At 51.3% G+C, this 26,603-nt stretch overlaps 1 protein-coding gene across 4 annotated transcripts in view; it reads right to left on the reverse strand.

The window, feature by feature from the left end:
• Positions 1-26,603, reverse strand: part of NFATC2 (nuclear factor of activated T cells 2) — a 160,187-nt gene that overhangs the window by 57,382 nt on the left and 76,202 nt on the right. For all 4 annotated transcript variants that reach the window (XM_005215066.5, XM_002692357.6, XM_005215064.5 and 1 more), the window contains exons 4-6: positions 20,106-20,308; positions 19,074-19,246; positions 4,809-4,949 (exon numbers count right to left, since the gene is read on the reverse strand). In XM_005215066.5, coding sequence (XP_005215123.2) covers positions 4,809-4,949; positions 19,074-19,246; positions 20,106-20,308 — 517 coding nt within the window. The remainder of the gene's footprint in view (positions 1-4,808; positions 4,950-19,073; positions 19,247-20,105; positions 20,309-26,603) is intronic.

Genomic DNA, 26,603 nt, shown 5'->3' on the forward strand with positions numbered 1-26,603 from the left:
GACAATATAGCTAAGGCCCCAGGAGCAAGAGGGCAAGTCCAAAGGGCCGAAATCGGAGAGATGGGCCAGGGCCAGCTCGCGCGGGCCCCTAGAAGTCCTGCAAATCATTAAAAATAGTAATAAAAACAATATAATAATCATTATTATTACTGCTGCTATAAATAAGATGCCACTTTCCAAAACACCGAGCTTTTCTAACTTAAGAAACACCACGCTCCCCTTCTCCTACTGTTTTTCCACCATCCTCCAATTTGTCATCCTGCTGGAGTGGAAACTGCCAATTCCATTTCAGTCGACAGCTATAAAAAGCACACTGGAGCTGGTGGTGCCGATGACCCAACGTGGGGGCTAAGATTAGCCCAGGAGGCTGTCACCTTTCCTTAATGTGAGAACCAGCTGGGGTTCCCCTTCCTTGGAAAACTTCAACTGTTCCACTCCGCCCCACCCCGCAGCAGCCCGGCCGGCCAAACTGTCCATGGAGATGGGAACGGGGAGCCGTTTTGGAAAAAAGAAGTTGAGCAACAGGGATTCCCCCTGCAGAAGGCGGTCCCGGGCTGGACAGCAAGTGCTTGGGGTCAAAAGAGCAGGAGTGGCTCCCTGCGAATACAAGGGCACCCCCCCACAACCTGTCGGAGCCTCTGGGGGCCAGACATCCCTCCAGGGAAGCCCTCCACTCCTCAGGGCCCGGGGGCACCTCACACACCCCAGCCTGTCTGCTGGCATCGGTCCAGGGACCGCATCCACCCCGGAGTCTTTTTGATCAGACATGGGACAGTCCTAAAGGACCCTCCTGCCCTCAGTGACCCACTGCAGACTTCAAGAGGCTGTCTCACCACAAAACAGTTCAAGTCAGTGTTTCAGAGCAGCTAAAGGACCTTCAGGCAGGCTCACCTGGTTCTGACCTTTTTCAGAGTAGAACAGCTAATGACCAAGCAAGACTAGCTAATGATCAGGCTTCCTAGGGGCCAGCCCAGCACTGCCATTCACCAGCTGTGTGATCTTTACCAGTTATTTAACCTCTCTGTGCTCGGTTTCTCAGCAAAAAAGGGGAAAAAAAAAAAAAAAAAGAATAGTAGCTATCTTCTAGAGCTGTCATGAGGAATCAGATTGTTAATATTAATACCTACCAAGGGCACCAAATAAGGCCTGGCACCTAGTTTATTATTACTCGTTCTTGTTTTTCAGTGTCTCCTGGTTCCATGAGATAAAATCATGTTCAGCCTTGTTCTTCCACCATCTAAATATAATAACAACCACTAACATTTAACAAGCATCTATGCAAGATGCTAACATTAGAGCCTAAAATGCCAAACTCCATGCAAAGAGCGTAACCTGTATCCTCTCATTTAACTTTCCCGTCTCTCAAGTGAAGTAAGTCATCTGTATTTTACAAAAGAGGAAATGCTGACTTAGGTGAAATGACTTACCCAGGATGGCAAAGCCACCAGATGCAGATCACAGATTCGAACTCAGGCCGTCTGACCTCACAGCTACGCTGGTAACCACTGCAGCTGACAAGCCTCCCACAGTCTGCCCACAAGGCCTATGCCTGTGGCAGTATGTATCCAATAAGTGACCTATGGCCTGAACAAGGAAAACGCTGGGGAGACTGTAAAAATAACAAGGAACACTCCTGACGCACTGAGTGCCCACTGCTTGCCGACGAGTTTAACTCTGGGAGGGAAAACTGTTAACTCATTGACTGAAAACGGATGTCCAGGGAAGCTGAATAACAAGATGCTGCTGGATACTATCTGCAGGCGAGTTCCCCAGCTTCTCCAGGCTTAGCCACCTGCCTGTCTGTCAGATGAGACAAGGCACGCCCACAGAGAGGAAACTTCATGATTCCTCTTATTAACATGCAGCTTTTCAAAGCTGAAAGAGACTCTGGGTTTTTCTCCCCTCAAGCGGTAAACAAATTTCTTCTGAAACCAAGAGAAGGAAAGCTGGAGAGTAAATGTCTGCCTGCCTTCCATCCTTCCATCCATCCATCCAGCAAATACCTATCTGAGGCCCTTGAGTAGCCTCACAAGTACCTGCACTCCCAGGACAGTTGAAAGCTGTCTGGCTCCTAGCTCCACAAGGAACTTGGTAGCACCTGGTCTGCAAGCCATCCCTCCATACTTCCAGCAGCTCCCCAAGGAGACTGCTCACCTGGACACGAAGAACAAGATGTATATGTATTCTCAGCATTTTCTGCTCTGCCAGTAAGGTGCCTTGAAGCCACACACTTCTTGTGGAAGTCAGCACAAGACCAGCAGGATGATTTCCTGGTCCTAGAGACCCATCCAAGCTGAGGAGGCTAATGCTAACTTGGTTATTTACATTTCATGCCACTTTCCTGCTCGAGAACCCACCACGATTCCTACCACGATTCCCTATCACCGTACTCACGTGCAGACTAAGTCAAGGCTGTGTCTCTACCTGGCGTCAGGAGACTTCTCTGGGCTCTGCTCATCAAAACACTTCCTGGTGATAACCAGCCTCTACTCCAGCCACAAAGGTCTGCTCTCTGTCTCATGAGAGCCCAGTAACTTCTTGCCATTGAGAATAGTGTACACTGTTTCACCGCCTGAAAAATAAAGCCTCCTCCAAAACGTGTCAGGATGTGCACGCCTTGAAACCCAAGACAGCACATGCCGGCCTCAACCTTAGGAAGGAACAGTAACAAACGGCATGAGTTAATGCATACTGAGCACTTGCTGTAAGCAGCTGGCTCTCTGTATCCGTAGGATCCACATTCATGGATTCAACCAACCACAGACAAAAATACTCAAAACAAAAAACAATTTAAGAAAGTTCCAAAACACAAAACTTGAACATGCCACTCACTGGCAACTGTTAACGTAGCATTTACCTAGTACTAAGTCTTCTCAGTAATCTAGAGCGATTTAAAGTACACGAGAGGAAGTACAAGGGACTTGTGCACTCTCCGAGTCTGGTATCTATCAGGGTCCTGGCACCAATCCACTGCAGACTCCGAGGGACAAGTGAACCGAGCATTTACAACTCTTAACCTCATGACCACCCTATAAGGTATGACTGTCACCATCCTCGTTACACAGAGAAGGAAACTGCTGCCCAGAGAGGCTAAGCAGCTTGCCCAAGGTCCCCCAGCTAGGAAGGAGGAGGACTGGGCTTTGAACACAAGCCGTCCGGCTGGAGCGCGTGAGCCCTCGCCTAGCTGACCAAAGGCACGAACAGGAGGCGCGTCACGGAGACACTTCAGTTCAGTTCAGTCGCTCAGTCGTCTGACTCTTTGCAACCCCATGAATCGCAGCACGACAGGCCTCCCTGTCCATCACCAGCTCCCGGAGTTCACTCACTTAGAACAGCACAAAGTTGGAAGCAGCCTCACGCCCAATAGAGGAGGACGGTTCAATAAAGGATTGGCCGCCACAGGACAGACGCATCACACCCACCTACACGTCCGCGCTCCTCCTCACGACATCATCACAGCCCGCACACCCGCAGGGCCTGACCGTGAGCCCCACTTCACGCCATTTTTCTATTGCAGTGGCGTTGGCAAGCCTCTTTCAAATCATGTGCCTCCTGCCGTGCTTCCAAGATGTGAGGAAGCAGTTCTCACACCCTGGACACGGGGCAGCCCATCCCAAGAGCAGGCTCTGTGTGAATGTGGGAAGCAGCCCCCCGTCAGTGACGGCCCCTTTCAGGGCCATCCTCAGGGCAGCAGACAGACAGACATCAACTCGCCTCTGATCTGACCTGAAATCATGTCCATAGGAAAGAAAAAAAAAAAAGCTCAACCTAGCACCCATAACTATCAAGCCAATTATATAACCTGATATTTTTCCTACTTCAGACCATGGTCTTTTTAACACGTCCCCATTGGTAAACACATTCACAGATGGCCCATTTTAAGAAAGGATACACATGTCCATTAAACCTCTCATAGCAAGGTGTACAAAAATCAAGTACTAATTCAGTACAATTTTTTAAATTACAAAACAGGGCATTTCCGGGATGGGTTGAAAGCACTACTGGCCCAGTACTGGTGGAAGTTTCCAATCTGTAAGTTTCCGGAAGGTGATTTGAATTCTACAAAGCAATATGTACTTAAAGCTCTCAAAATGACTACCCAAAATCCCACACGGGAATAAACCCAACATAAACAGAAAAGATACGCGTGGAGTTTCATGTGTAAGAAGACTACTTAATTAGTCCTACAAGTACAACCAGAGAGACCGCAGTATTAGTTACAATAAAAATATAAGCTGCCAATGTTTATTGACTTAAAATATACCTGGTGTTGTCATAATTACCTGACATGTATTAACTCGTTTAACCCACGTGAAAGCCCTATGGGGTAATAACTCTTGTTATAATCATTCTATTCATAAAGAAACAGAGGCACAGAAAAGTCAGGTAATTTGTCTAGGATCACAGAGCAATCAAGTAGCAAAGGCAGGATGTGAACCCGGGATATCCAGGGGCTGGAGGTATGACGTCAAGCATGTATGATTAATCTTTGTGCTCTTACTATTCTCTGTTTGGTAAGTCTAAAATCTGAAAGAAAAAAAAAAAGGTGTCTCCTTATGTGTAAAAAATAATTAAAAAAAAAAGAGTTGGGGGTGGGAAAAGCCTTTTCATCCAACCAAACCAGCCAGGATGAGTTAAAATTCACCATAGGACATTCAGGCAGCAGTGGGCCAGGTGGATATCAAGGTCACTGGAGACAAGGAAATCTCCCCGAGTGAGTAAGGAAACGCTACACAGTGGGATCTAACCCCCCAAACTAAGAAGAAAAAGACGGTCACTTTCATACGGCGCTCGAAAGGCGCTCTGACCTGTGGTCTTCTCGGTAAACACGACTTTGGACTCGGCCGTGAAGTTCTGTCCCGTGAGAATCATCTGCTGGCCGCCGTACACCAGGCAGCTGTCGATGTCTTGCCTTTCCACCATGGGCAGCTCGTGGGCGGACCGCTGGGCTGTGGGCGAGAGAAAAAGACGTCGCTGTGATGACGGGAGACACCCACTCGGAACCGTCCCGAGATTTCACAGGACACGATGCACTCTGCCCACCTCTGTCACTTGCTGTCACTGCAAGCGCGCAACCCTCACCCCTGGCAACCAGCGACTCTGCAAATGTTATGCTCTTGTCAACGTGCCTGAAGTCTTTGGGGCTAATTTTCTCCTAACAACAAGTTTCATTTTCATGACTCAAGAGACCGATGCCTATTCTCCTTTTAGGAAGGAGAGGAGAATACGAATTTGATTTTTTTTTTTTAGTAAAAGGATAGGCAAATCAACCTTTTTGTAAGAGGTTTCCTTTGCTAGAGCGCACGCTCTTCTACACTTGACGGCAGCCACACACAAAGGGCTCACGCACGCAAACTCGAGGGCCTAATTCCTGAGAGTGTAGGTGCCTTGGCCTCTGAACTCATTCGCCCCCATCCCGTCTCTGACCACATTTTCTAGCACTCCCCCTCGCTCACTCCCCTCCAGTCACACTTCTAGAATGTTCTCACCATCTCTAAAACACACACAGCACACTGCCATCTTTGAATGCTTGCACTTTCAAGCCCTCCTCTCTGGAAGGCTCCTCCCCGCTTGCCAGCACGGCTGCCTTCCTCACTTCTGGCAGGTTTCTACACAGATGTCTCCTCCTCAGAGAGGCTTCCTTGCCCCACCCTTGCACCCTGCCCCTCCCAGCTAACACAGCAGGACCACCTGTCCGTCTGTCTGGCGGTGCCCCCCCCTACCTCTTTATCCTGCTCCATCCTGCTTAGTTCATCCCCAGAGAGCTTTCCACCTTCAGAAACGCTACCTGTAGCGTTCTTGGTTCCTCTGCATTTCATCTCTTCCCCACGAGAACATAAGCCCAAAAGAGAGGAGCATCGCTTTACGCATGCTGTGAGCCCAGGGCTGGGCCCAGGGCCCAGGACTTAACAGGGGGTGCTTGAGAAGGATGTAGGGATGGATGGATGGATGGAGACAGATGTGGATACAGATGTATCTCAATATATCTTGACACATATTTATCTCAATATCTCAATATCCTCATCTGTATCTGCATTGAGTAATGGGACAGGCCGACTGTTTAACTACAATGATATACTTGAATGCTCACCATAACCTTCTAAGGAAAGAAGTATAATGAAATTATATGCCTTCCCGGAGAAAACGGAAGCCTAGAAGTCAGCTATGGTGATGCTGAGATTTGACCTGAGCCCTAAGAGCTGGCCTGCCCAGCTCCAGAGCCCCCTCCTTTAGCTCCTCCATTCAGCCAGTTCTTCTGGAGGGTGGGCTGCAGGAAAGAGTGAAGACCCTCTCCAGATGCCTGCCCTGGGCAGGGTGGGAAACAGGTCCGGCCGACACAAGGGACCATCCCCTGGGCCTCGCTTTGGCAGCGTGGGCCGCGGAGGCCGGCCCGCCCCCTGGGTGAGTCAGCCTGAGCTCCTGGCATCCTTCCCAGAGCCCGAGGACTGGGCAGAGGGCCAGCCTTCTCTGTGCCAGGGGCCGGCGGACTGCCCCCTCCGGGAGCCATGGACGCAGCCGTGTGAGGCCCTAGGCGCGGGCCTAACCCTGCCCTCCCGGCCGGCCTGGGCCTCCAGGTCCAGCACCCTGTCCCTCCTGCCCTGGAGCCACGTTGAAACCCATGCCTTCAGCGGCAACCGTGCACGCGGCAACCTTTAAGGAGTCTGCTGTGGATAAGACACTCCCAGACACTCTACGTCGAAAACACAGCCCAGGACTCTCAGTGACCTCCCGGCCAGTATCTCCCCATCCCAGGCTCAGCCCAGGCTCTCTGTTCCCAGGGCCCAGCCAGCCACTGTGGTTCTAAGGGGCTCCCAGTTATGGGCACATATTAAAAAGGCCTCTCAGCAGGAGCTGCTAATTTCTCCCACATGGGCTGGGTTATTAATCCTTTCTTTCAATAGAGGAGGTTTGTGTGACTTCCTAATTGAGCTGCCATCAATGGAGATTTATTAGCAGTGAAAACAGCAGTCACACCGCCTAGAAGAGCAGGTCCCGGCTTTTCGGATCTGCCTTGGATGTGTTTCGGGGGCGAGGAGGGGCTTTTGGTCCCAGGGATGGATGGGTGGGAAGGCCTCAAGACCCATGCCGCCCATTCTGCAGGTGGAACGCCTGAGTCATCACTCTCGGGCGAGCTGGCCAAGGGCTCGCATCCAGCCAGGCTGGAGACTGGACGTGGCCATGGGCTCTCAGCGCTGGGCGGGAGGCTGGCCCGGCCAGCTGCTCTGTGAGTCACCGAGCACTGCTGTGGACACAGCTTGGCCATTTCCTGGAGCAACATCACTGCTTCTCCCTCCAAAGCCTCGTAGGTTCAGGCAACCAACTGATCCTCCTCTGACCAAACCTTCATTTCCCACCCCTTCTCCTTGATGCTTAGTCCTCAGTCGTGTCAGACTCTTCGCAACCCCGTGGACTGTAGCCCACCAGGCTCCTCTGTCCATAGGATTCTCCAGGCAAGAATACTGGAGTGGGAGCCGTTCCCTTCTCCACAGGGATCTTCCTAACCCAGGGGTCAAACTCAGGTCTCCCACATTGCGGGCAGATTCTTTGTCTGAGCCACCAAGGAAACCCCTGCTTCTCCTTACCTGAATGAAAACCATCTTTTCTAAAGAAAATGTACAGACAAGAGTCCAGCCTCGCTTCCTGTAAGCTTTTATCTGAACTGTGGTCTTGCAACTCAAAGTGTGGGCTACATCCTAGGAACAGGGTTGGGGGTGGAAGGTGATATTAGAGATGTAGAACCTTGGGCCCCACCCCAGACCTACTGAGCCTTGTTAAGACTCTGCAGCTTAACGAGGAACCCAGCTGACTCTTATGAGCTGTCAAGGGGGAGAAGTACTGCTTAACCCTGGCTACACATGAGCATCACCTGGGGGGTCGAAACAAACACGACATTCCAGCCCTAATGCTACCACTTTACAGACAGACAGACATGCTCAGAACTCGGCTCCATGGAGGGGCAGCCCCTGCCCGGGTGAGGCTGCCACGTGGGACCGTCCTCGGTCTCAGCTCAAGTCCCCACCAGGTGACCCTTTAGGGGGCTTCCCAACTCAAAACCTCACTTTGCCAAATAGGAAAAACGGGGCCATCGGCAGACCCATGCCACAGGCTGTTTGAGGGTTAAATGGGAGAATTCACAGAAAGCATATTTGATTTAATAAATCCCAGCCGGGAAAGCAAACAACAGGATGCGCTGCAGTTCCTGGGGCGGTTGCCCTGTGTCAACCGATACCTGTGACTGTGTCCGCGTGTTTACACGCAGTACTGCGCTCATCGGCGCGGTTCCTGCTGGATCCCGACCCCAAACCCAGGTGTCTTGGCCCTGAGCCCCAGCATTTTTCAAAGTGGGGTTCCCGGGTCACCTGGTTGGGGGAGGCGCTTAATAAAAATGCAGCCACCCAGGCCACGGCCCTAACCCTGGGCCCCGGCGTCTCTTGGAGGAGGCTGGACATTTGCATTTTTACAATCTTTCCAGGTGACCTGTTGCACACACTCTGCTTGAGAGCCAAGCCCCACACTTAAAAGGCCACCTGAGGACCAGGGGACCTCCTCCAGGGGAGGCCCTGCACCCTCAGAGAGCCCAGAAGCAAAGCAAACGAATCCAATTAGCCTCTGAAAGAGGAAACTGAGGAGAGGCAAACAGCAACCGAAAGTGCCCTCCTGGGGTCCACTTCCTTCTCCCTCTCTGAGGGCTACTCACTGGGGTGACACCGTCACAGAGGCAGGGCTCCCCGCAAGCCCACTGGGCCTCCCAGGCCTGCATCACCACCCCCGACGGCCCCCACCAAGTCCCGTTTGGCTCTTCAACCATCAGCGGGGCCAGCCCCCCAAGCCCCCAAGCCCTAGAGTGGTCTAAGCAAGCCGTGGCGGGTCAGCAGCTTAAAGCTAAGCCCACGGCCCACGTCTCACCTGTGGGCGGAGGCCAGCCCCTCTGCTCCTGCTGAAGCATCGCGGTGGCCCTCGAAGCCGGGAGATTTCCCCAGGCTTGGCTCCTGCCCCTGGATTCTGGCACGTCATAAAGTGGCTTGGGGCTCCTGGGTTTTATGAGCTCTGAATCAACAGGGCGCCGCTGGTGTAGCCCGTATGGGTGTTTACTTTCACTAGCAACAGTGGCTGACGGGGAGTCGAGCCGCGGCAGCAAAGACTAAGTGAAGGAAATTCACCCCAGGCGGGTCCTCCAGGTCGGCCTGGACAGGGAACACTGCTGTCTGTCTGTCTGCCATTCTCCATCATGGGGCTGCCTGGCCAAGAATGCTGGAGAACCGCAGGGGAGAGGAGAGGCTGGCCAGGGAGACCAGGTACGCAGTGTAGGTGGCATCTGTTAACAACTGCAAATGGTTATAGCTGCAGCAGAGAGTGCCTTGGATCCCAGAGACTTCTCATACACATTGTTCTTTACATTATAAAGCACATAATGAGGCAATTCATGGTCATGGGTCAAAGGAAGGATGCCGACAGGTGACTGCCTGAGTCTGAAGCCCAGCTCGCTGATATCTTAGCTTGGGGAACCTTGGGCGAGTCATTTCACCTCTCCGCGCCTCTGTTTTCTCATCTACAAAATGGGAACACATCACACACTGCTGACCTCAGAGGGCTGTTTGCAGATTAAATGAGCTGGCGCACGGGAAGTGTGTGGTACCTCGTCAGAGCTCTGTGAGCGTCAGTTCTGTTTATTTTTATGGCTGAACTTCATGAGACCACAGAGCAGGAACGATTCCCATTCTGGTGCTGAGGGCGCTGAGCCTCCCAGAGGAGGAGCTCCATGCCTGGGAGCTCACAGCTACAGCAGGCAGGCCGGCAGAGCTTGACCCCAGACTGTGGGATTCCCCCACCCAGAGGGACTCCTTTTTAGTAAAATGAGGAAGACTCAGTGGGAAAGCGGCCAGCCAGCCTGAACTGGGAGGCCCCCCGCCCGCCACGTCAGTCTCACCCGGGCTCCAGCACTGACCATCCCCCAGCCGCACAGCCCTTCTTGCCTGTACTTCGGGCCCCTGGCCTTGGCCGTGAGCCTGGCCTGGCCCGGAACGCGGTGCTTCGGCCTCGCCCGGGAGGGCGGGGAGCAGGCCTGGCAGACGGCCCCTCAGGCCCCTACCCTGGTGTTGCTGGCTCTTCCCTGGGAAGCGGGAGATGGGGACAGGGGAGCACAATTCTCCCTGAGTGGGGGGCTCACCTCTGGAGGGGCCTGTGAGCACCCACAGTACAGGGGTGGGGTCCACGGCGCTGAAGACCGCCTTCCAGCTCTGGGCCTCAGCAGGTCTCAGCTTTCTCATATGGAAAATGGAACACGAACCCCGGCCCTGCAGGACTGGGACCTCCCCTCCAGACCCCGCAGCGTTGTCCTCACAAGGAGCCCCAAAGGATACTCCCATGGGTCTCCAGTAACCAAGACCCTTCCGGGGGCTCTGCGAATCCCCACGTGACTAGTGAGCTCCCTGGCCACTGAGAGACCCAGGCAGCCACAGCAGAGAACTGGACAAGGGCTTTAACCCCTAGCTCCGCCCTTGCCAGCCATGTGATGAGCAAATCGGTTAGCCCTTCTGAACCTCAGCTTGCTAGATACAAGCTCAGTCTTTAAGATGAGTCTGCGAGGCTGGGGGACTTCCCTGGTGGCCCAGTCCAGTGGTTAGACCCCACGCTTCCAACGCAGGGGTGTGGGTCTGATCCCTGGTCAAGGAACCAGGAGCCCACATGCTCCATGGTGTGGCCAAATTTTTTTTTAATGATAAAACTTTTTTTAAAAACTAGAAACACAGAAGAAAATCTTTGTGACCTGGAATCAGGCCAAAAAAAAAAAGTGTTCTGAGGCTATGATGAGGATGGAAATGAGTTCCATACATGGCAGCTGGGGGCACACAGCAACTCTTCAATACAGGGGAGTTTCACCTGCCCCACCCCTGCAAAATGAGCTTGGTAAAAGGCCACAATCCCAGGGTCAGGTAACCCTGTCAATCAGCAGAGAAGCCACCCCAATCCTGGGCTCCCCAAAACCGAGCTTTCCTGTAATCGCCACCCAGCCAACCCATAGCAGATAACCATCTGAGCTCTACCGAGCAGCAGGGTTGCAGCTTGCTGCCAGCTCCCCTAAAACAAAGTGTTTGCTGAGCCCCCGTACCTGCTGCTACCTGGGCTGTGTGCTCCTGGCAGTGACACAGGTAACTGCAGAGAGAGGCAGGTAACATGTGCTTTGCAGAGCGTCGGGGACGGCTGCCGTGGGGGCGGGGCAAGCCATACCACAAGAGAGATACTGGGGTCATTCTCCTGTACTGATGCAGATATCAACATTCTTACCAGCCCCACTTTACAGATGAGAAGACTGAGGCACCGAGCACTAAGTAACTTCCCTGGGACCAAACAGTGAGTGAGCAGCAGAGGCAGGATGTGAACCCGGGTCCCCAGTCCTAACCAGCGGCCTGCTGCTGCTTCCCATCACGTTGGTTTCTGATGTTTCTGAAACGTGGCTCCTTGGTCATTGCTTAAAAGCCACCTCAGGGAGGCGGCCTGGCCTACCTGCCCTCTGCTCCATGCCCTGACGTCCTCCCAGATCTGCTGCTACACTGCCTCGAAGGAGGCGACGCAGTATGGAGCTATGGAAGGGCGCCCACAGCCCCCTGAGGGTCGCTGAGCTGGTCTCCAGTTTCTATGAGAGGATTAATCAATCAATCAGTCACTCCTGATGGAGCTCAGCCTGGATGTCCTGGGATTCAGCAGGACACGGACGTCACAGTTGGCTTGGCCCCTTACTAGCGGTGTGACCACAAGCAATTAGCTTGACCTCTCTGTGCTTTAGATTTCCTGTCTGTAAAATGGGAGTGGATGCTGAGTTCCTAGAGTTCTCACAAGGATTCAGGAGCAACGGAGAAAGTGCTCGACACAAAGCGTGACTAGTAATTGTTGCCTGTCCTTCACCTCTTCCCTGTCTCTCTCATCTCCTTTCTTCCTTTGGTCTTCAAGTATTTATGAGCATCTGCTCTGTGCTAGGCGCAGTGCTAAACAAATTTTCCCTGGCGGTCCAGTGGTTAAGACTCCACGCTTCCACTGCAGGGGGTGCAGGTTCGATTCCTGGTCGGAGAACTAAGATCCCACGTGCCGCACTGTGAGGCCATAGATAAATAAGTGTGCATGTGTGCTCAGTCACTCAGTCAAGTCTGAATCTGTGACCCCATGGACCGTAGCTCACCAGGCTCTCCTGTCCACAGAATTTTCCAGGCAGAATGGAGTGGGCTGCCATGTCCTACTCTAGAGGATCTTACCAACCCAGGGATCAAACCCACATCTCCCGCATTAGCAGATAGATTCTTTACCACTGAGCCACCAGCGAAGCCCATCATGACATTCAGTTGTTTGAAGTCTTGCCAGCCTGTTGACTGTGGGTTTTCCCCACTAGAATGTGACCTGCGGGATAGCCAGAACTTTGTTTTGTTCGTTGCTGGATCCCTAGTTCCTAGCACTACATGATATACTCCCAAAGAAGAAGGGGGCAGCAGAGGATGAGATGCTTAAATAGCATCATCGACTCAAAGGACATGAATTTGAGCAAACTCCAGGAGACAGTGAAGGACAGGGCGGCCTGGCGTGCTGCAGTTAACGGGGTCACAAAGAGTCAGATATGACTTAGCGGCTGAATAGCAGGAACAACAAAATACGGTTTTAATTCAAGAATAACATGAAGGAGCCCATAAGAATCATGTGGGTCATTCTGGCTTCTGGCGGGGCAGATGGACAAGACAGCATCTCTGATTCATGAAGCAAAGTGCGATCAGTTTGCCCGTCTGGTCTCCCTCATTCTAAGGATTCCCACAAAGCGCTGCCGTGCGATCACCCACCTCCCACGTCAGACTTCGGGAGTGAAGTGGAGGGGAAGGGAGAGGTGGCGAGGGAGGAACAGGCAGGTTTTCTACGCTCTTTCAGAAAACGGCATATGAAATAATTGCATTTCCATATGGAAAATGATGGGACTGGACCTTACTTCACACCCCACACAAAAATAGATCTGAGACGGTTTGTATCCCTAAATCTACTAATAAAAGCCAGAATCAAAAAACTTTTAGAAGAAACCAGAAGAGAGTGTGTCTGTTATCATCAAATGGGCAGAGATTTCCTAGGGGAATGTAAAGAATAGTAATCTTCAAAGAAGAGAATAAATTAAGACTTCATAAAAATAAAATATTGATCCTCTCAATACAGCACAATTGAGAAAATAAATAGGCAAGCTACAGACTGGGGGAAAATATTCATAATACATAAATCTGACAATGCATAAATGAAAATACAAGGGACTTCACTTATCCAGTGGTTAAGACTCCATTTCCAATGCAGGGGGTGTGGGTCCAATCCTGGGCAGGGAACGAAGATCCTGCAAGCCACGCATCGTGGCTCAGTCAAAAATTAAAAAAGTAAAAATATGAGTAACCCAATAAAAAAATGAACAAAATCTTTGAACTAAGACTTTAGTGAAGAAGACATAAGATAACCAATAAGCACACAGATTAGGGGCCAGCAACATTAGCCTTCAGGGAGATGCAAACGATGGGTTATGCGCAATGAGACACCATCTTACACTCACCGGTAAGACTGTAATTCCAAAGACCGACAGAGCCAAGTACTGGGGAGCATGCAGAGCACGTGGGATTCCCAGATGCCCTGGTACGGAGTGTAAAATGATTTGGAAAACACACACATTGAAACATACACTTTCCCCCATGACCCAGCAATTTCATTTCTGGGTATTCACCCAAAAGAAAAGAAAGTGTTTGTGTACAAGGGCCTTGAAGGAGAATGTTCACAACTGCCTTATGCATGATCCTCAAACCCCAGAAAGAGCCCAAATGTCTACCAGTGGTAAATAAACAATTGTTACATTCACACAGTTGAATACTGTTCAGCAATTAAAAAAGAGAGAGAGAACCACCAAGTCACGCAATAACAGCACTGGATCTCAGAAAACATCCTGCTAAGTAAAACCAACCAGACAGAAGAGGCCACGCTGTACTAGCCCGTGACACAAAGTTCTGGGAGAAGGAAAGCCCACGGAGGTGACGGAAACCGCAACAGTGGTTACCTGCGTGGGGGGGCTGGGGAGGGGGCGATGGCTGTGGGGGAGGAGGAAGCCTTCAGGGGTGGAGGGAAACGCCCTTGATCTTGCTCGAGTGGCGGTCACATGGGTGTGCACATCTGTCAGAACCCACCGCGTCTGCGCCATCTCGCGCATCTGAATTACACCTCGGAGAGAGAGATTTGTGCCACAAGAGAGACACTGAAAACAGTGTATGAGAAAAGCCATTTTCTAGTCCACACCTCGTACCCACACCCCCAACTCCTGCAGAATGAGCAAGGGAGCTTGCACTCTGCACGGGGCGGGCCCGGCCCGGTGGGGATGGCTGTGGTGACCAGAGAGGCCCCTCGGCCCGCAGGGAGAAAGCCCAGGGAGGCTCGCCCAGGACGCACGGCGCGTCCACTCTGTCTCCTCGCTGCCCTTCCACCCCGCCGAGCAGCCTGGGGATGCTTGTCGTCATGCTTTCAATTTTTCAACAAACATTCTAGAGTCAGCTGCTGTGTGCCAGGCCCTGACTGACACCCCACTGGTCCCTAACCCTAACTGAGAGACTGACAGGTAAATTAGGTGTCAGCAAATACAGAGGGGAACCCTGAACCCTGTGGGGTGTGGGCAAGATTGCCCTTTATGGGGGCCTGTCTCAACAGGGGCTTTGGACAAACGAGGGTTAACTGAGTAGTGGAAGGGTGGGGGAGGGCCACGGCGGTGGGTGTCTAACTTCATGGGGGTGCGGGGTGGAGCGAGTCAGAATCACCGGGCCCCTCTAAAAGTCTCCAGGCCCAGACCTCCCTGCAGACCAACTGAGTCAGAGTTTCTGATTCAGATGTGGGCATCGTATTTTTTCTTACAAGTTCCCAGGTGATTCCAACACGCAGCTAAGACCAAGAACTAGTGTTCTGGACAGAGGGGCAGTGCAGGCAGAACCCCGGGAGCAGGAGGAAGATCCCGGCGGATCTGGGAACTGCAGAGCAGAGAGGAGAGGGAAGCCGAGAAAGCTTCCCATCCACCCCGAAGTCAGAATTCGCCCTTGTTTGAAAACGGAGCCTTCCACGATGTAAATGAGGATGCAGACGAAGTCATCCTGGAGTGGGGATGCTGACACCCAATGACAGTGACCTCACAGGAGTCAGAGAGGCGCGTGCAGAGGAGGTTGCATGAAGACGGCGGCAGAGACTGCAGTGATGCGTCTATAAGCCGAGGAATGAGGGTGACCACTGGCCCCCACCGGAAGCCAGGAGAGGGGCCTAGAACAGTCTCCCCAGAGCCTCCAAGACGGGACCACCCCTGCCGACATGCTGATTCCAGGCTTGTGCGCTCCAGATCCCTGAGAATCGATGTCTGTCGATGGAAGGCTCCCCGGCGGTGGTATCTGGCTTCACCCGTCCTGGGAACTCACACAAGACGGACAGCATGGGTCCCTCCATCACAGGGAACTTGCAGCTGAAGCTGAGAGCTCGGAGCAACCCGAGGGGAAGGAGAACTGTCCCACGTGAAGGGGCCCGACGCGGGAAGGCTGCCCACAGCTGCGACCGTGTGGAGGCTTATTGCTGGGCAAGGCAGGGCATTCCCTTCTGACCTCTTCCACGTTCTCCTGCGAGTGGGAGGAGGGTTATCTGCCTGGCGAGGGTGGGGGTGGCCTCCAGAGCTTGGGAGACCCAAGAAGGTTCAAAACAGTCTCTCTGCTGCGAAGAGGGGAGGAAACCCAAAAGACCTCCTTGGCAGCACCGAAGAGCAGGTGGAAACGAGGCTAGGGAACAACAGGGCGTCTGTCTGGGCACAGGTGAGACGTGGCCTCAGCCGCGCTGGCCAGAAAAGAGACAGAAGGACCTGCCTTTCCAGCAAGTAACTCCGCTTTCTAAAGAGTGGCCTCCAGGGTCTTGTTCGAGACTTTTCCACTAGATTCTGAGAAATCACCCTTGATCCCTGAGCCATCCCATAGTAAAGATTCCTCCAAAGTCAGTAAGTTAACCCTGCAAATCAGCAGCAGCCCACTAAGTGTTTTCCTTACCAGCTCACCTTCCCCGAAGAGTGTGCATGAAATCAATTAGTGAAGAAATCTTTGTAGTACATACACCGTGTTGATACAGGGCTTCGCAGGTGCTGCCAGTGGTGAGGAACCCGCCTGCCAATGCGGGAGACGTGAGCCATGTGGGCTGGGTCCCTGGATCAGGAAGATCCCCTGGAGGAGGGCATGGCAACCCAGCCCAGTAATCTTGCCTGGACAATCCCATGGACAGAGGAGCCTGGTGGGCTACAGTCCACGGGGTCAGAACGAGTCAGACACGACTGAAGAGAACTGGCATGGACGCACGGTGCTGATCCATGTCACGGGCTGTTTTGTCAATAAATTTTGTATGCACCCCTAAGAACCAAATGAACGGGGAGCCAATTAGCCCATAGATGTTGGCGAAACTGCCAGGTGCCGATCCAGGAGAACAGAGCAGAGGAGGAGACAGAAGCGGCAGAGGATTCTGTCTCCCTCTGTGAGAGGGAAAGCAGTCCACCAGTAGCTCTGCTTGGTCTTGCCAGAAGGGCGGGTGTTACAGAACCCAAAGCAGGCATTTCAGAGAACTAGAAAGCTGGAGACCGAGTAAAAACGAATGCATCACCTTACCAACAAAGTCTCGGTTTCTTTATCTGTCAAAGCACAGTAGGTGAATCACTCAAATGCATTTTTATGAGAAAAAAAAAATGCCCTGTTCAAAGTTCAAACTACTTTTTAACACCCTGGGGAGGTGCGTGCAGTCAGTGACGATCCTTAAAAATCTCAGGCTGACAGGAGATAAAGGGACTGGAAGGACCCAGAGATGGAGAGGGACGGGGCTCCTGTCAATGGTCCCTCCGGCTCCCCACCTTGCTGCAAAACCACAGCCCCATCCTGAAGACTGAGTCATCTGCCAGAAAGGGGAGACCTTATCTTCTCAAAATCCCCCAATCACCGAGGAAGAGCCTGAGTTTCCTTCCCCAAACATCTTGAGATGTTCAAAACCAAGAGCAGGGCGGGGCAGCCACCGTGACCAGCACTTGGGGGCCCAGGGCGGGCTCTGCTGGGGAGAGGAGGGGAATTCCAGGGCTTCTGAGATGATGTTTTTCAAACACTTGTTTTTCCTTTTTGTCTGCCTTTGGGTCTCTCTTCTCTAACATCAGAGCACAGACTCACCACCAGATCCAGCCTGACTCCCACCCTGACTTACCAGCCTGGGGAAAGACCACAGGCCTCCTTCCTCCTCTTCCGAGGACCGATCGAGACCAAGTCCCAGCTCCTCTCTCAAAGCGGGTCCACCCGGTCCCCTTGCTGGCTGAAGGCCAGTCTTCCTCAACGCATTCTGCGTAAAATATTCATCCTTTCCCTTTGCTCATGGGTGTTTGATTAAGACTACTTCTGATGAGTCTAAGCCATGTGCAGTCCTCAGCTGACCCGCAGAGTGTTTTGTATTTGTTGCTGCTTTTAAAAAATCAGGGATGAATTGGGAGCGTAGAATTGGCATAAATACAGTACTGTGTGTAACAAAGATGGCTCGTGGGAAGATGCCGTGTAACACAGGGAGCTCAGCCCTGTGCTCCGTGATGACCTAGAGGTGTGGGAGGAAGCAGGGGGCGGGGGGAGGTTCAAAAGGAGGGGACATATGTACACCTACAGCTGATTCCCTTTGTTGTTCATCAGAAATGAACACACTGTAAAACAATTATACTCCAGTAATAAAATAAAAATCATGAGATTATAGGTTTATCTTTTTTAAAAAAAAATCAGAAGATTTGGCCACACTGAGTCGACACTCCCACATGAAAACGCCGGCTGGGTTTGAGTAACAGCAGCCGACTGAGGCGGCCGACGTGCCATCCTGGCCCCCAGTCTCCACCACACCTACTGTTGACCCCACAACCCACCACACTCATGTCCATCACCTCCCTGGTCTCTGTAGGGAGCTGACTTTGTGACACCTAATTATGGTGAAATGTCCAGTAAAAAAGGGGGAGAAAACCCTGAAACGTAACTGAATATGGAACACTATTCTAACATAAAAAACAAATTCTCAGAAGAACAAGACTTCAAAAGTTATATAAACAGCTTTTGTTTCTGTAACAATGTTTACATCTTTCCCTCTTTATGCTTTTTAAAATGACTTCTAAACGCCCAGAAGCTGAGCTGATGGTGAGTTTTGTCAGGTCTAACTACAAAATCCAACAACAAACTTGCCCAAAGTACCTAAGAATGAGCTCAGAACAGTTTCATTTTTTGAAGCCTGGGGGAGCTGGTCTCTGCTCAGAGCCTTGTCAAACGGCAGATCTTGGCCCCTGTCCCCATAGAGGATTCTGAAAGTCTCCTGCATCTTTGTCTGGGTATCTTTATCTCTACCAGACCACGGGCTCATGAAGGACAGAGAAAACATCACACTCATCTGCAGGCCCTCAGTACAGCACGAGACAGTGAGCAGATTCTCAGGAAATACCCGGATGGACTGAGGGTGATGGGGATGCCTGGCTCCTGTATACCAAAGCTCCTGCTCAAAGCCCACTCTGCTGGGACAAGTCACCCAGCCCCTCATCTCCATCCTTCTTCTCTAAAAGGGCACGAGGACAGGAAGAGTGCACACTGAACGCTCAGCCTAGTGGCCGGCGGAGTCACCATTCTGTAAGTGAGAGCCACCGTGATGATGCTATTATTCTACTGAAAGAAGAGAAGAGGACCAGCAAGACGACCCTCAGTACAGCCAACTCACTCCAACTGCATCTGCCCTTTTTGAGACCAGCCCAACATGTTATACACTTCAAATCTTCTCAACCAAGCTGTGGGCCACTTCTCAGCCATATTATTTTTCACATGAAACCCTCCACTAGTAAAGCATAGAGAAACCCTGAAATGTGCTCGGCCTCTGGCCCCTTTGGTCAACTTGGGCCGCCGTTCATCCCCGTGGGCCCTGCACAGTCTTGCAGGGCACCTTGCCCAGGCGCCAAGGCCCGGGGCGGAAGGTCGTGTCCACTGCACTTGCCACAGACCCGCCCTGCCCAGAACCCAACTTACAGCACTCGATGGGGTTGGACGCCGTCTGCAAGGAGACGATCCTTCCGCTGGCCTCGGGGATGTGCACTCGGAACACCAGCCTCACGCGCGTGTTCTTCCGCCCGATGTCCGTCTCGCCTTTCCGCAGCTCAATGTCCGCGTTCCTCAGCTTCAGGATCCCGGCGCAGTCGATGCTGCCGGAGAGGAGAGAACCCACTGACCACCGACCATCTCAAGGAGCTGGAGGTCACCCACAGTGGGCCACCGCAATATACGGGTAAGTTGTTCAGCCAGGAATTAAGACCACAGTGGGGGGTCTTAACACAAAGCAATTAGGGAAACTCCCCAGGGGAAGTTACTTCTCTAGGGAGATTCTGCATGCCAGCTGTTCTCTCAAAAGTATCTGAAAAAACTCAAACACGCAACTGGGGGAAATTGGTTATGGACTATGCGATAGTAAGAACAGTGTATCGCCAGCAAACACCTTGAATCTGACGCATGCACCTTGCTGTAAAAAAGGCATAACGTTTGCAACTAACTCTCAGCTGGCTCCGGAAAAAACGGAGGGATGGGGAGAGAGAGTCATAAAGCAAACGTGGAAAAGGTTAACAGTTGGGAGTTCTTCGTAGGCTGCTTGCAGTTCTCAAGTTTGAGATTAGTCTCGAATAAAGTTGTTTACACTCCAACACATGGGTGCAATGTTTCCAACATTTTAGCAACATGCACATTAGCCCCGTGAGGTTAGACCTACCTGCATTATTACTTAATGATTTTTAAGTCAAATAAATACTTTTCATAAAAATAAGTTTAGCCTCATTCCGAACAACACCATCTAAAGGTGGGTAAGCAGCCTTCCTCTCAACACACCTGAAAAATATCAGGGTCTAGAGCTTTTCAGGTGCAAACTTTTAAAACAGCAATTTCTGTGGGTCCATCACAGACTGGGGACCCCATCAAGCTGCTCCCATCGATTCCACAGAGTCAAGCCCACACCTCGGCCTCGCAGCCCACCCCCTCCCTGTGAGGACCTGGCGCCCTCGCCCCCGGCCTTACGTTGCCCTCATGTTGTTTTTCGGCTCCAGCGGAATCTCCAAGACTTTGGTGTTGCCCACGATCTTCTCGTAGCTGGTGGTGGTGACGGTTTTCCCTGTAATTCGATGTACCTGGTAGAACGCATGGGGCTTAAGGATCCGCTCGTCGGCCGTCCCAATGAAGATCTGAAGCCCCAGGGGCTTGTTTTCCATGTAGCCGTGGAGCTGACGGTGAGAAAACAAAACCAACTGTTACAGCACCATTAACACACGGGGGTCAAGAATCCGCCTGCCAGTGCAGGAGATGCGGGTTCCATCCCTGGGCTGGGACGACGCCCCAGAGAAGGGAGTGCCAAGCCACTCTAGTACTCTTGCCTGGACAGTCCCCTGGACAGAGGAACCTGGTGGGCTACAGTCCACGAGGTCCAAAGAGTCAGACACGACTGAGCGACTGAACAACAGCAATGGTGGCTGGAGTCCCAACAGACAGAAAAGACCAGAGACACACCGGAGTGGCAGAGAGGACACAGGACTGCTGCTGAGTCTAGAGTGATGGAGAACTGGACACCACCTGAATGCCAGTCAGAGGGGAATGCTTGGATCAATTACAGGGATCCTCTCTAAAAATGAATATTAAGCAGCTTGAGAAAGAATCTGATAGATCAGAGCTGCATTTATGGAGAAACAGCCAGAAACTATGCTTCACTGGTGACTGGGGTCACGGAGATGGTAGTGAGAACAGAAAATAATTGGAAAAGATAAACCAGAGCTCTTGACAGTGGTTGCCTGGAAAGAGCAGAAGAAGGAACTTTCAACTTTTATATGACTATATTTCAATTAACAAGTCAAATTTCATAATTTTAAAAAAGAGCAAGGCAAAAGTACTGTCATCGAGGTTAAAAGAGAATTAAAGACTGGAAGAAAATATGTGTAACGTATAATAGGCAAAGGATTAATATGTAAAGTATGCCTACAGAGGGGACTTCTCTGGTGAGAAGGTCACCAGAGGTGAACCACCCCCCTTTTCTCCCAGTAATAAGAACACTGAGCATCTATGGTAGGTGTTAGGGATAAAACAAGGAATAGAGACCTGGTCCCTGCATTTTGGAACTTAGAATCTAGTGAGGAGTGGGGGACGGGAGAAGAAAGAAGAAAGCCTAAAACAAGTAAATAAATGAAATCAATAAACACTGTATTAACTCTTAGATGGCAACAAATATTCCCCCTAGATTAATTCAGCTCAGGGACAGCAGTGGTTCCACAGAGGAATGTAGAAGATTAAACTGCAAACTTTTTAAGTTTTAAGAAGTGGGTACTGGACACTTGCAAAACACCATTAGCTCACATAGAAGTTAAGTTTTACAAACACGCCAAAAGGCACAATCATAGCCATCCGTGAGTTTCCATAGCCACCTTGGGACGCTAGAGAACACCCCTCCAGGAAAGCTTAGCACCAAACAAACAAACAAAAAACAGTTCTAAGTTCCAAAACACAGGGACCAGGTTTATGTTCCTTGTTTTATCCCTAACACCTACCACAGATGCTCAGTGTTCTTATTCCTGGGGGAAAGAAAGGGGGTGGGGTAGTTCACCTCTGGTGACCTTCTCACCAGAGGTCCAGCAGGTGAGTCTGCAATGCAGGGGAAACCAGTTCAGTCCCTGGTCCTGGACGATCCTGTGTGCCATGGAGTAACTGAGCCCACGGGCTCTGGAACAAGAGAGGCTGCCACAGTGAGGAGCCCCATAGGGAGGAGCCCCACGCGCCACAGCTACAGGGCAGCCCCCGCCCGCCGTGAGAAGCAGTGGAGACCCAACAGAGCCATAAACAAATAAATGAATATTTTAAACAAAAGAATGACTACAAATGAGTAAGTAAAGGACCAGATTCCTGGCCATCCTATTTAAAATCGAGTCCTACCCCCAGTGGCTCTCCCTAACTTCTTCCCCTTCTTTTCATCCCATAAAACATCCTATCTATTTTCTCAGTTCCTTTTGCTTAGGTCTTTCTCCTACAACTGGACTATCACCTCCTTGCAGGCAGGGATGTCTGTCGATTGAAGTTGCCACGGAATCTCTAGCACCTGGAACAATGCTTGGCACGTGGCAGGCATTCTAAGGCAATTTGCTAAATCAGTCAATAAAAACAACCCAACAGCGAAACAGACAACAGGTTTGAACAGGCGACTCACAGAAAAACGAATGACCATCAGAATAGAAAAGACGTTCAACCTGCCTTGTAAACAGGAAAATACAAATTAAACAACTATGCGGTATCATGTTTCACCCACTAGAGAAGCACCCGCGTAGATATTTGATAATATCAGGTATTCTGGAGGCCGTGAGAACACACTCTCCTGAAGCTGATAAGAACGTAAATGGTTTAACTATTTTTCAAGTAGCAGCTATTAAAATTAAAAATACATATTCCCTATGACCTAATAAATCCACTTCTCAGGATATACCCTAGATGAAATCTGCATACAAGAGGTAAGCACGAAAATGGTTACTAACACGAACAGAGTAGATGAACCTCGTTTCATCAGTTAGGCTTCTGAGTAATATAACATGTCCTGGCTATGAAAGACTGCAACAGTTTAAAAAAACAGTATGGTAGGAATCTATGACCTTGCCCAGGAAGATTGAAGACATACTACTGAAAGACAAAAGCAACTTGTAAAAAAAAAAATTTTTTTATATGCATAGCAGGATACCACTTATTATTTTTAATGCTGCATGCTTTTGATCCATTCATTTATACTCATGTAAATACAAGAGCAAAAGGTGTGGACAGATGTGCTCCAAAATGACCATACCATGATCACTTCCAGGGATGGAGGAGAAGATCAAGGTTGAGGTCAAGGTCAAAGAGGACTTTAACTTGATCCACAAAGTTACAGGCAGAAGAGCTGCCTGGAAACCTGTGAAATTTAACACTGGTTTTTGAAAATTATACATCAGAAAAGAGAAAAGGATGCTGAGCTAAGAGTTAGAAGCAAGGTTCCTATGTGGCCACTCCGCAGCTGAGAGGCGTGGGGAAAATCCCGCACTCTTTCTGCCACTTTGCCCTTTCTCTGCAACTGGGAGGAAGCGGGGTTGTGACAAGTGACAGCTCACTCACAACTCCACAGAGCTGTACAAGGGTTCAGTGGGCTGTCTAGTCAACTATAAACCCAGGGCTCCAGGGCAATAGATGATCACACGTGGTCTAGAATTTTGCTGTTCAAGACAGCAGATCACATAAAAAGTGAACTGAGAAGTCAGTTTCTCACACGAGCCACACATGACAAGCACCCAGGAGCCACAAGTGCAGCTACCACGATGGATGGCAAGATAACAGGACGTTTTCATCCTCGAGAAAGTCCTACCGGACGATGCCAGTCCAGAAAGATAGCATCTCTCGTGCCCCTCTAAGCTCTAGACCAAGAGGCAAGCTCAGGGTGGAGCAGGGCCAGATGGCAACCTTCTTCATGAGCCGACAAGCTGACACCCACAACATTTACATACGTGTCCGATATACACCCGAGAAGCACCCTTGGGCAAAGGTGGAAATGCCGTCAGTCTTATCTTTCCACCCCCACCCACGCAAATTGCAGAACAAGGTACTGATGCAGACAAAAATCACAGAAGGGCAGTGTCCAGAAGAGGTTCTGCTGTTGTTGATCTTGCCTGGCATTTGGACCCAAGATAAACATCTCTCCTCACCTGCTGTTCTGGATTTCTCAGGAGGTGGTAATTACAGAACCAGTCAGAATCAAGGAGGAAAGTAGTTGGCATAGATAGTGACCCTAATGGTCTGAGGCTCCGTCCGCCTCCCCATGACCTAAGAGCAGAAATCACAGGCTGCGTGCATTCAGGGTAAATAGCCAGAGAACAGAGGGAGATGGAATCTGTCACAGCCCCACGACTCTGAGTCGAGCCACCTCTGGTTCCCCCCCTCCCCAGCGGCATGTTAATCAGGTCACCACCGCCTCCCCCTGCCCAGTGACTGCTGCTGCTCTCTCGATGACCTCCTGCCGGTGTGTAACAGAACCGCCCACTGAGCCCTAAAAAGATGCAAATCGGACCCAGACATCCACCGCCCCCTCCAGCTTACAACCCTCTAAAGACTTCCTGTGACCGGAGAATAAAATTCAAACTTGATGCCATGGTCTGTCTGTAAGGCTGCCAACAGCCCAGCCTCTGTCTTCCTATCTGCCCCCCATTACGCTCCTGCCGACACCAGCCAAGCTCGTGTTCCCTGCGCACACCAAGCTCTCTCCAACCTCAGGGCCTCTGCATGGCCATCTTCTCGGCTCGCATACTCTTCTTCCACTGGTACTTTTAGCTCTCAGATCTTCAGGTCTCTCCCAAACCACCACTGTTTACATATGCCCAGTGCTGGAGCCAGCTCTTTCAGACTAGCAAGAGTCAGTTGGTTAAACTTCCAGGAATTTTGAAGAGCCACCAGACATCATTTTGATAGCCTGAAACCAACCATGGTGAGGACATCCACAGAGATCAGCAAATGCTAAAAGCCGGGTCTCTTTTTTCCAGAAAAGGGGATCTTAAAGGTTCACTAACACACCCTGGAATAGTCCCTTCGTTACCACCTGACGTTGTCTTGCTAGTTGTGAATTTGCTCAGCATCTCTCTTTCCCACTTGAACAGGAAGTCCTTGGTAGAAGGAAGTGTGCTTGTTTTGCTCAGCGTGATCACTAAGAGTCAATGGCCACCATCAACAACAGTGCGGTGACTAAGCATACGCTGCCCGCAAGGCCAAGGACCAGACTCCACGTTTCACACATGTGGCAACAATTCTAGGCAGGATGGGCCCATTCTATACATGAGGGCACTGAGACTGGCGAGGTTCTGGCAGTGCACCTCAGTGGGCACTGTTAGAGTAGGGCAGGGCAGGGTGCTCTGGACCTCCAGGCTCTAAGTCCATTTCCACAGGGTGCTGTCTGTGTCCTTGCCATCTGGTGGGTTCACAGCTGCTTTATCATCTACGGCTACGGGTCAGAAAGAGCAGACTGGGTTCTCAAAGGAGACACAAGCCAGTGCTAAATGATAAGATCCAGAATGTTCTTCCTGCTGAACAAGAAGCGGGGGAGGCAGGCGGAGGGAGGGAAGCAGAGAAACGGGCAACAGCAACCAAAACAAATAATGCTGCTTCTTGAGAGAGGAACCTGCTGCTTTCAGCAGGAACTCTCCAGGTCTCGGAGCAACCCCTGGTTAAGCTGGACTAGCTGACGCCATGTGCGCCGACGGAGCCCGCCTCACCCGCGTGAGCTCCCCCTCCCAGAGAGGGTGGGAGCAGGGATTTCATGTTTGGTCAGATACACACAGCTCTCCATCCAGGCCCTGCTTCTTACGAGCAGCTGTGTGACCTCAGAGCGGCGACCCCACCTCGCTGAGCCTCCGTTTGCTCCTGTGAAACAGGGACATCACCTCCCACTTCCCAGGGCTCTTTGAAGGCTAAATAAGATGACCTCTGTAGGGCCCCGAAGCCCAGCACACAGGAGGTGCCCACGAAACAAGACTTCTTGTCATCAGAGGATGATGCAACCCAAAACATGGAGGCGATACGACAGAACTGAATGGAGGAGCGAAGAAAGAATGTGAAAGACTCAACACGCGAAAAGCAACCCGAAACGCTCGCGCGTGGTGAAACCCAGGCACTCACCCCCTCGTCTCTGTGGGCAGCTGAAAAGCCCCTGACGTGGAGGGCTGGGAGGACCACACCACCTAACCTCGAAAGACAGCCTCCCCTCCCCTCTCCACCCTCCCCCTCCCCAGAAGGTGGCAGAAGGTGCCCAGAGCATGTGCATTCCGGGGGAGCCTTGCCAGTTCTCTGGAGGTTTGATAAGAACATATAGCAATTTACTTGCTTCTTCAAAAACTGAGTGATTGGGTCTTGCAAATAGAGCTTGATGTCTTGGGAAGGCACGACCCACCCCTGAGGTCCCAAACACCCTGTGGTCCCCCATTAGAGGAAGACCAGGGTCTTGAGGCCTCTTTTCAGGCTTCTCCAAAGATAAGGTCATCTCAGGGGCACTAGTCAAGCAGGGTGGCCTCCCAGCCATAGCAGACGCCCGCCTGCCAGACGCGGCAACCCAGAAGCTCGAAGTCAGCGAGCTTCCAAAGCAGAAGAGGCTCCACTTGCTGCAGCCGAGGTGAGAGCGAGTGTGTCCCACGTCTTGTAATTTCCCAGGCAGTCAACAAGATTCCAGGAAGAAGGGGGTGCTTCTGACCACGAGGGTCTGCTCCACAGGCAGGCAGGTGTCAGAGCTGATTGCACCCACACAGCAGCATCCAGAGGGAAAGGCAGGGCCGTCTCTTTTGGGGTGAGAGGGCTGAAGCTTAGTGGGATTAAGCCACTTGCTCATGACCTACAGCTCGAAAGCCATCGGTGGAACCGCAGGGACGCGGCCAGACCCACCTCCTCTCTGTCAGCTGCCTCCAGGTGCTCCCAGATCTCAGACTGTGTCTATTAAGACACGCGGGTCCATCCCACCTTCTCAAAGGAACAAGGAATACAAGG

The sequence above is a fragment of the Bos taurus genome, chromosome 13 (genome assembly GCF_002263795.3).
Source record: "Bos taurus isolate L1 Dominette 01449 registration number 42190680 breed Hereford chromosome 13, ARS-UCD2.0, whole genome shotgun sequence".
NCBI classification, from domain to species: Eukaryota; Metazoa; Chordata; class Mammalia; order Artiodactyla; family Bovidae; genus Bos; species Bos taurus.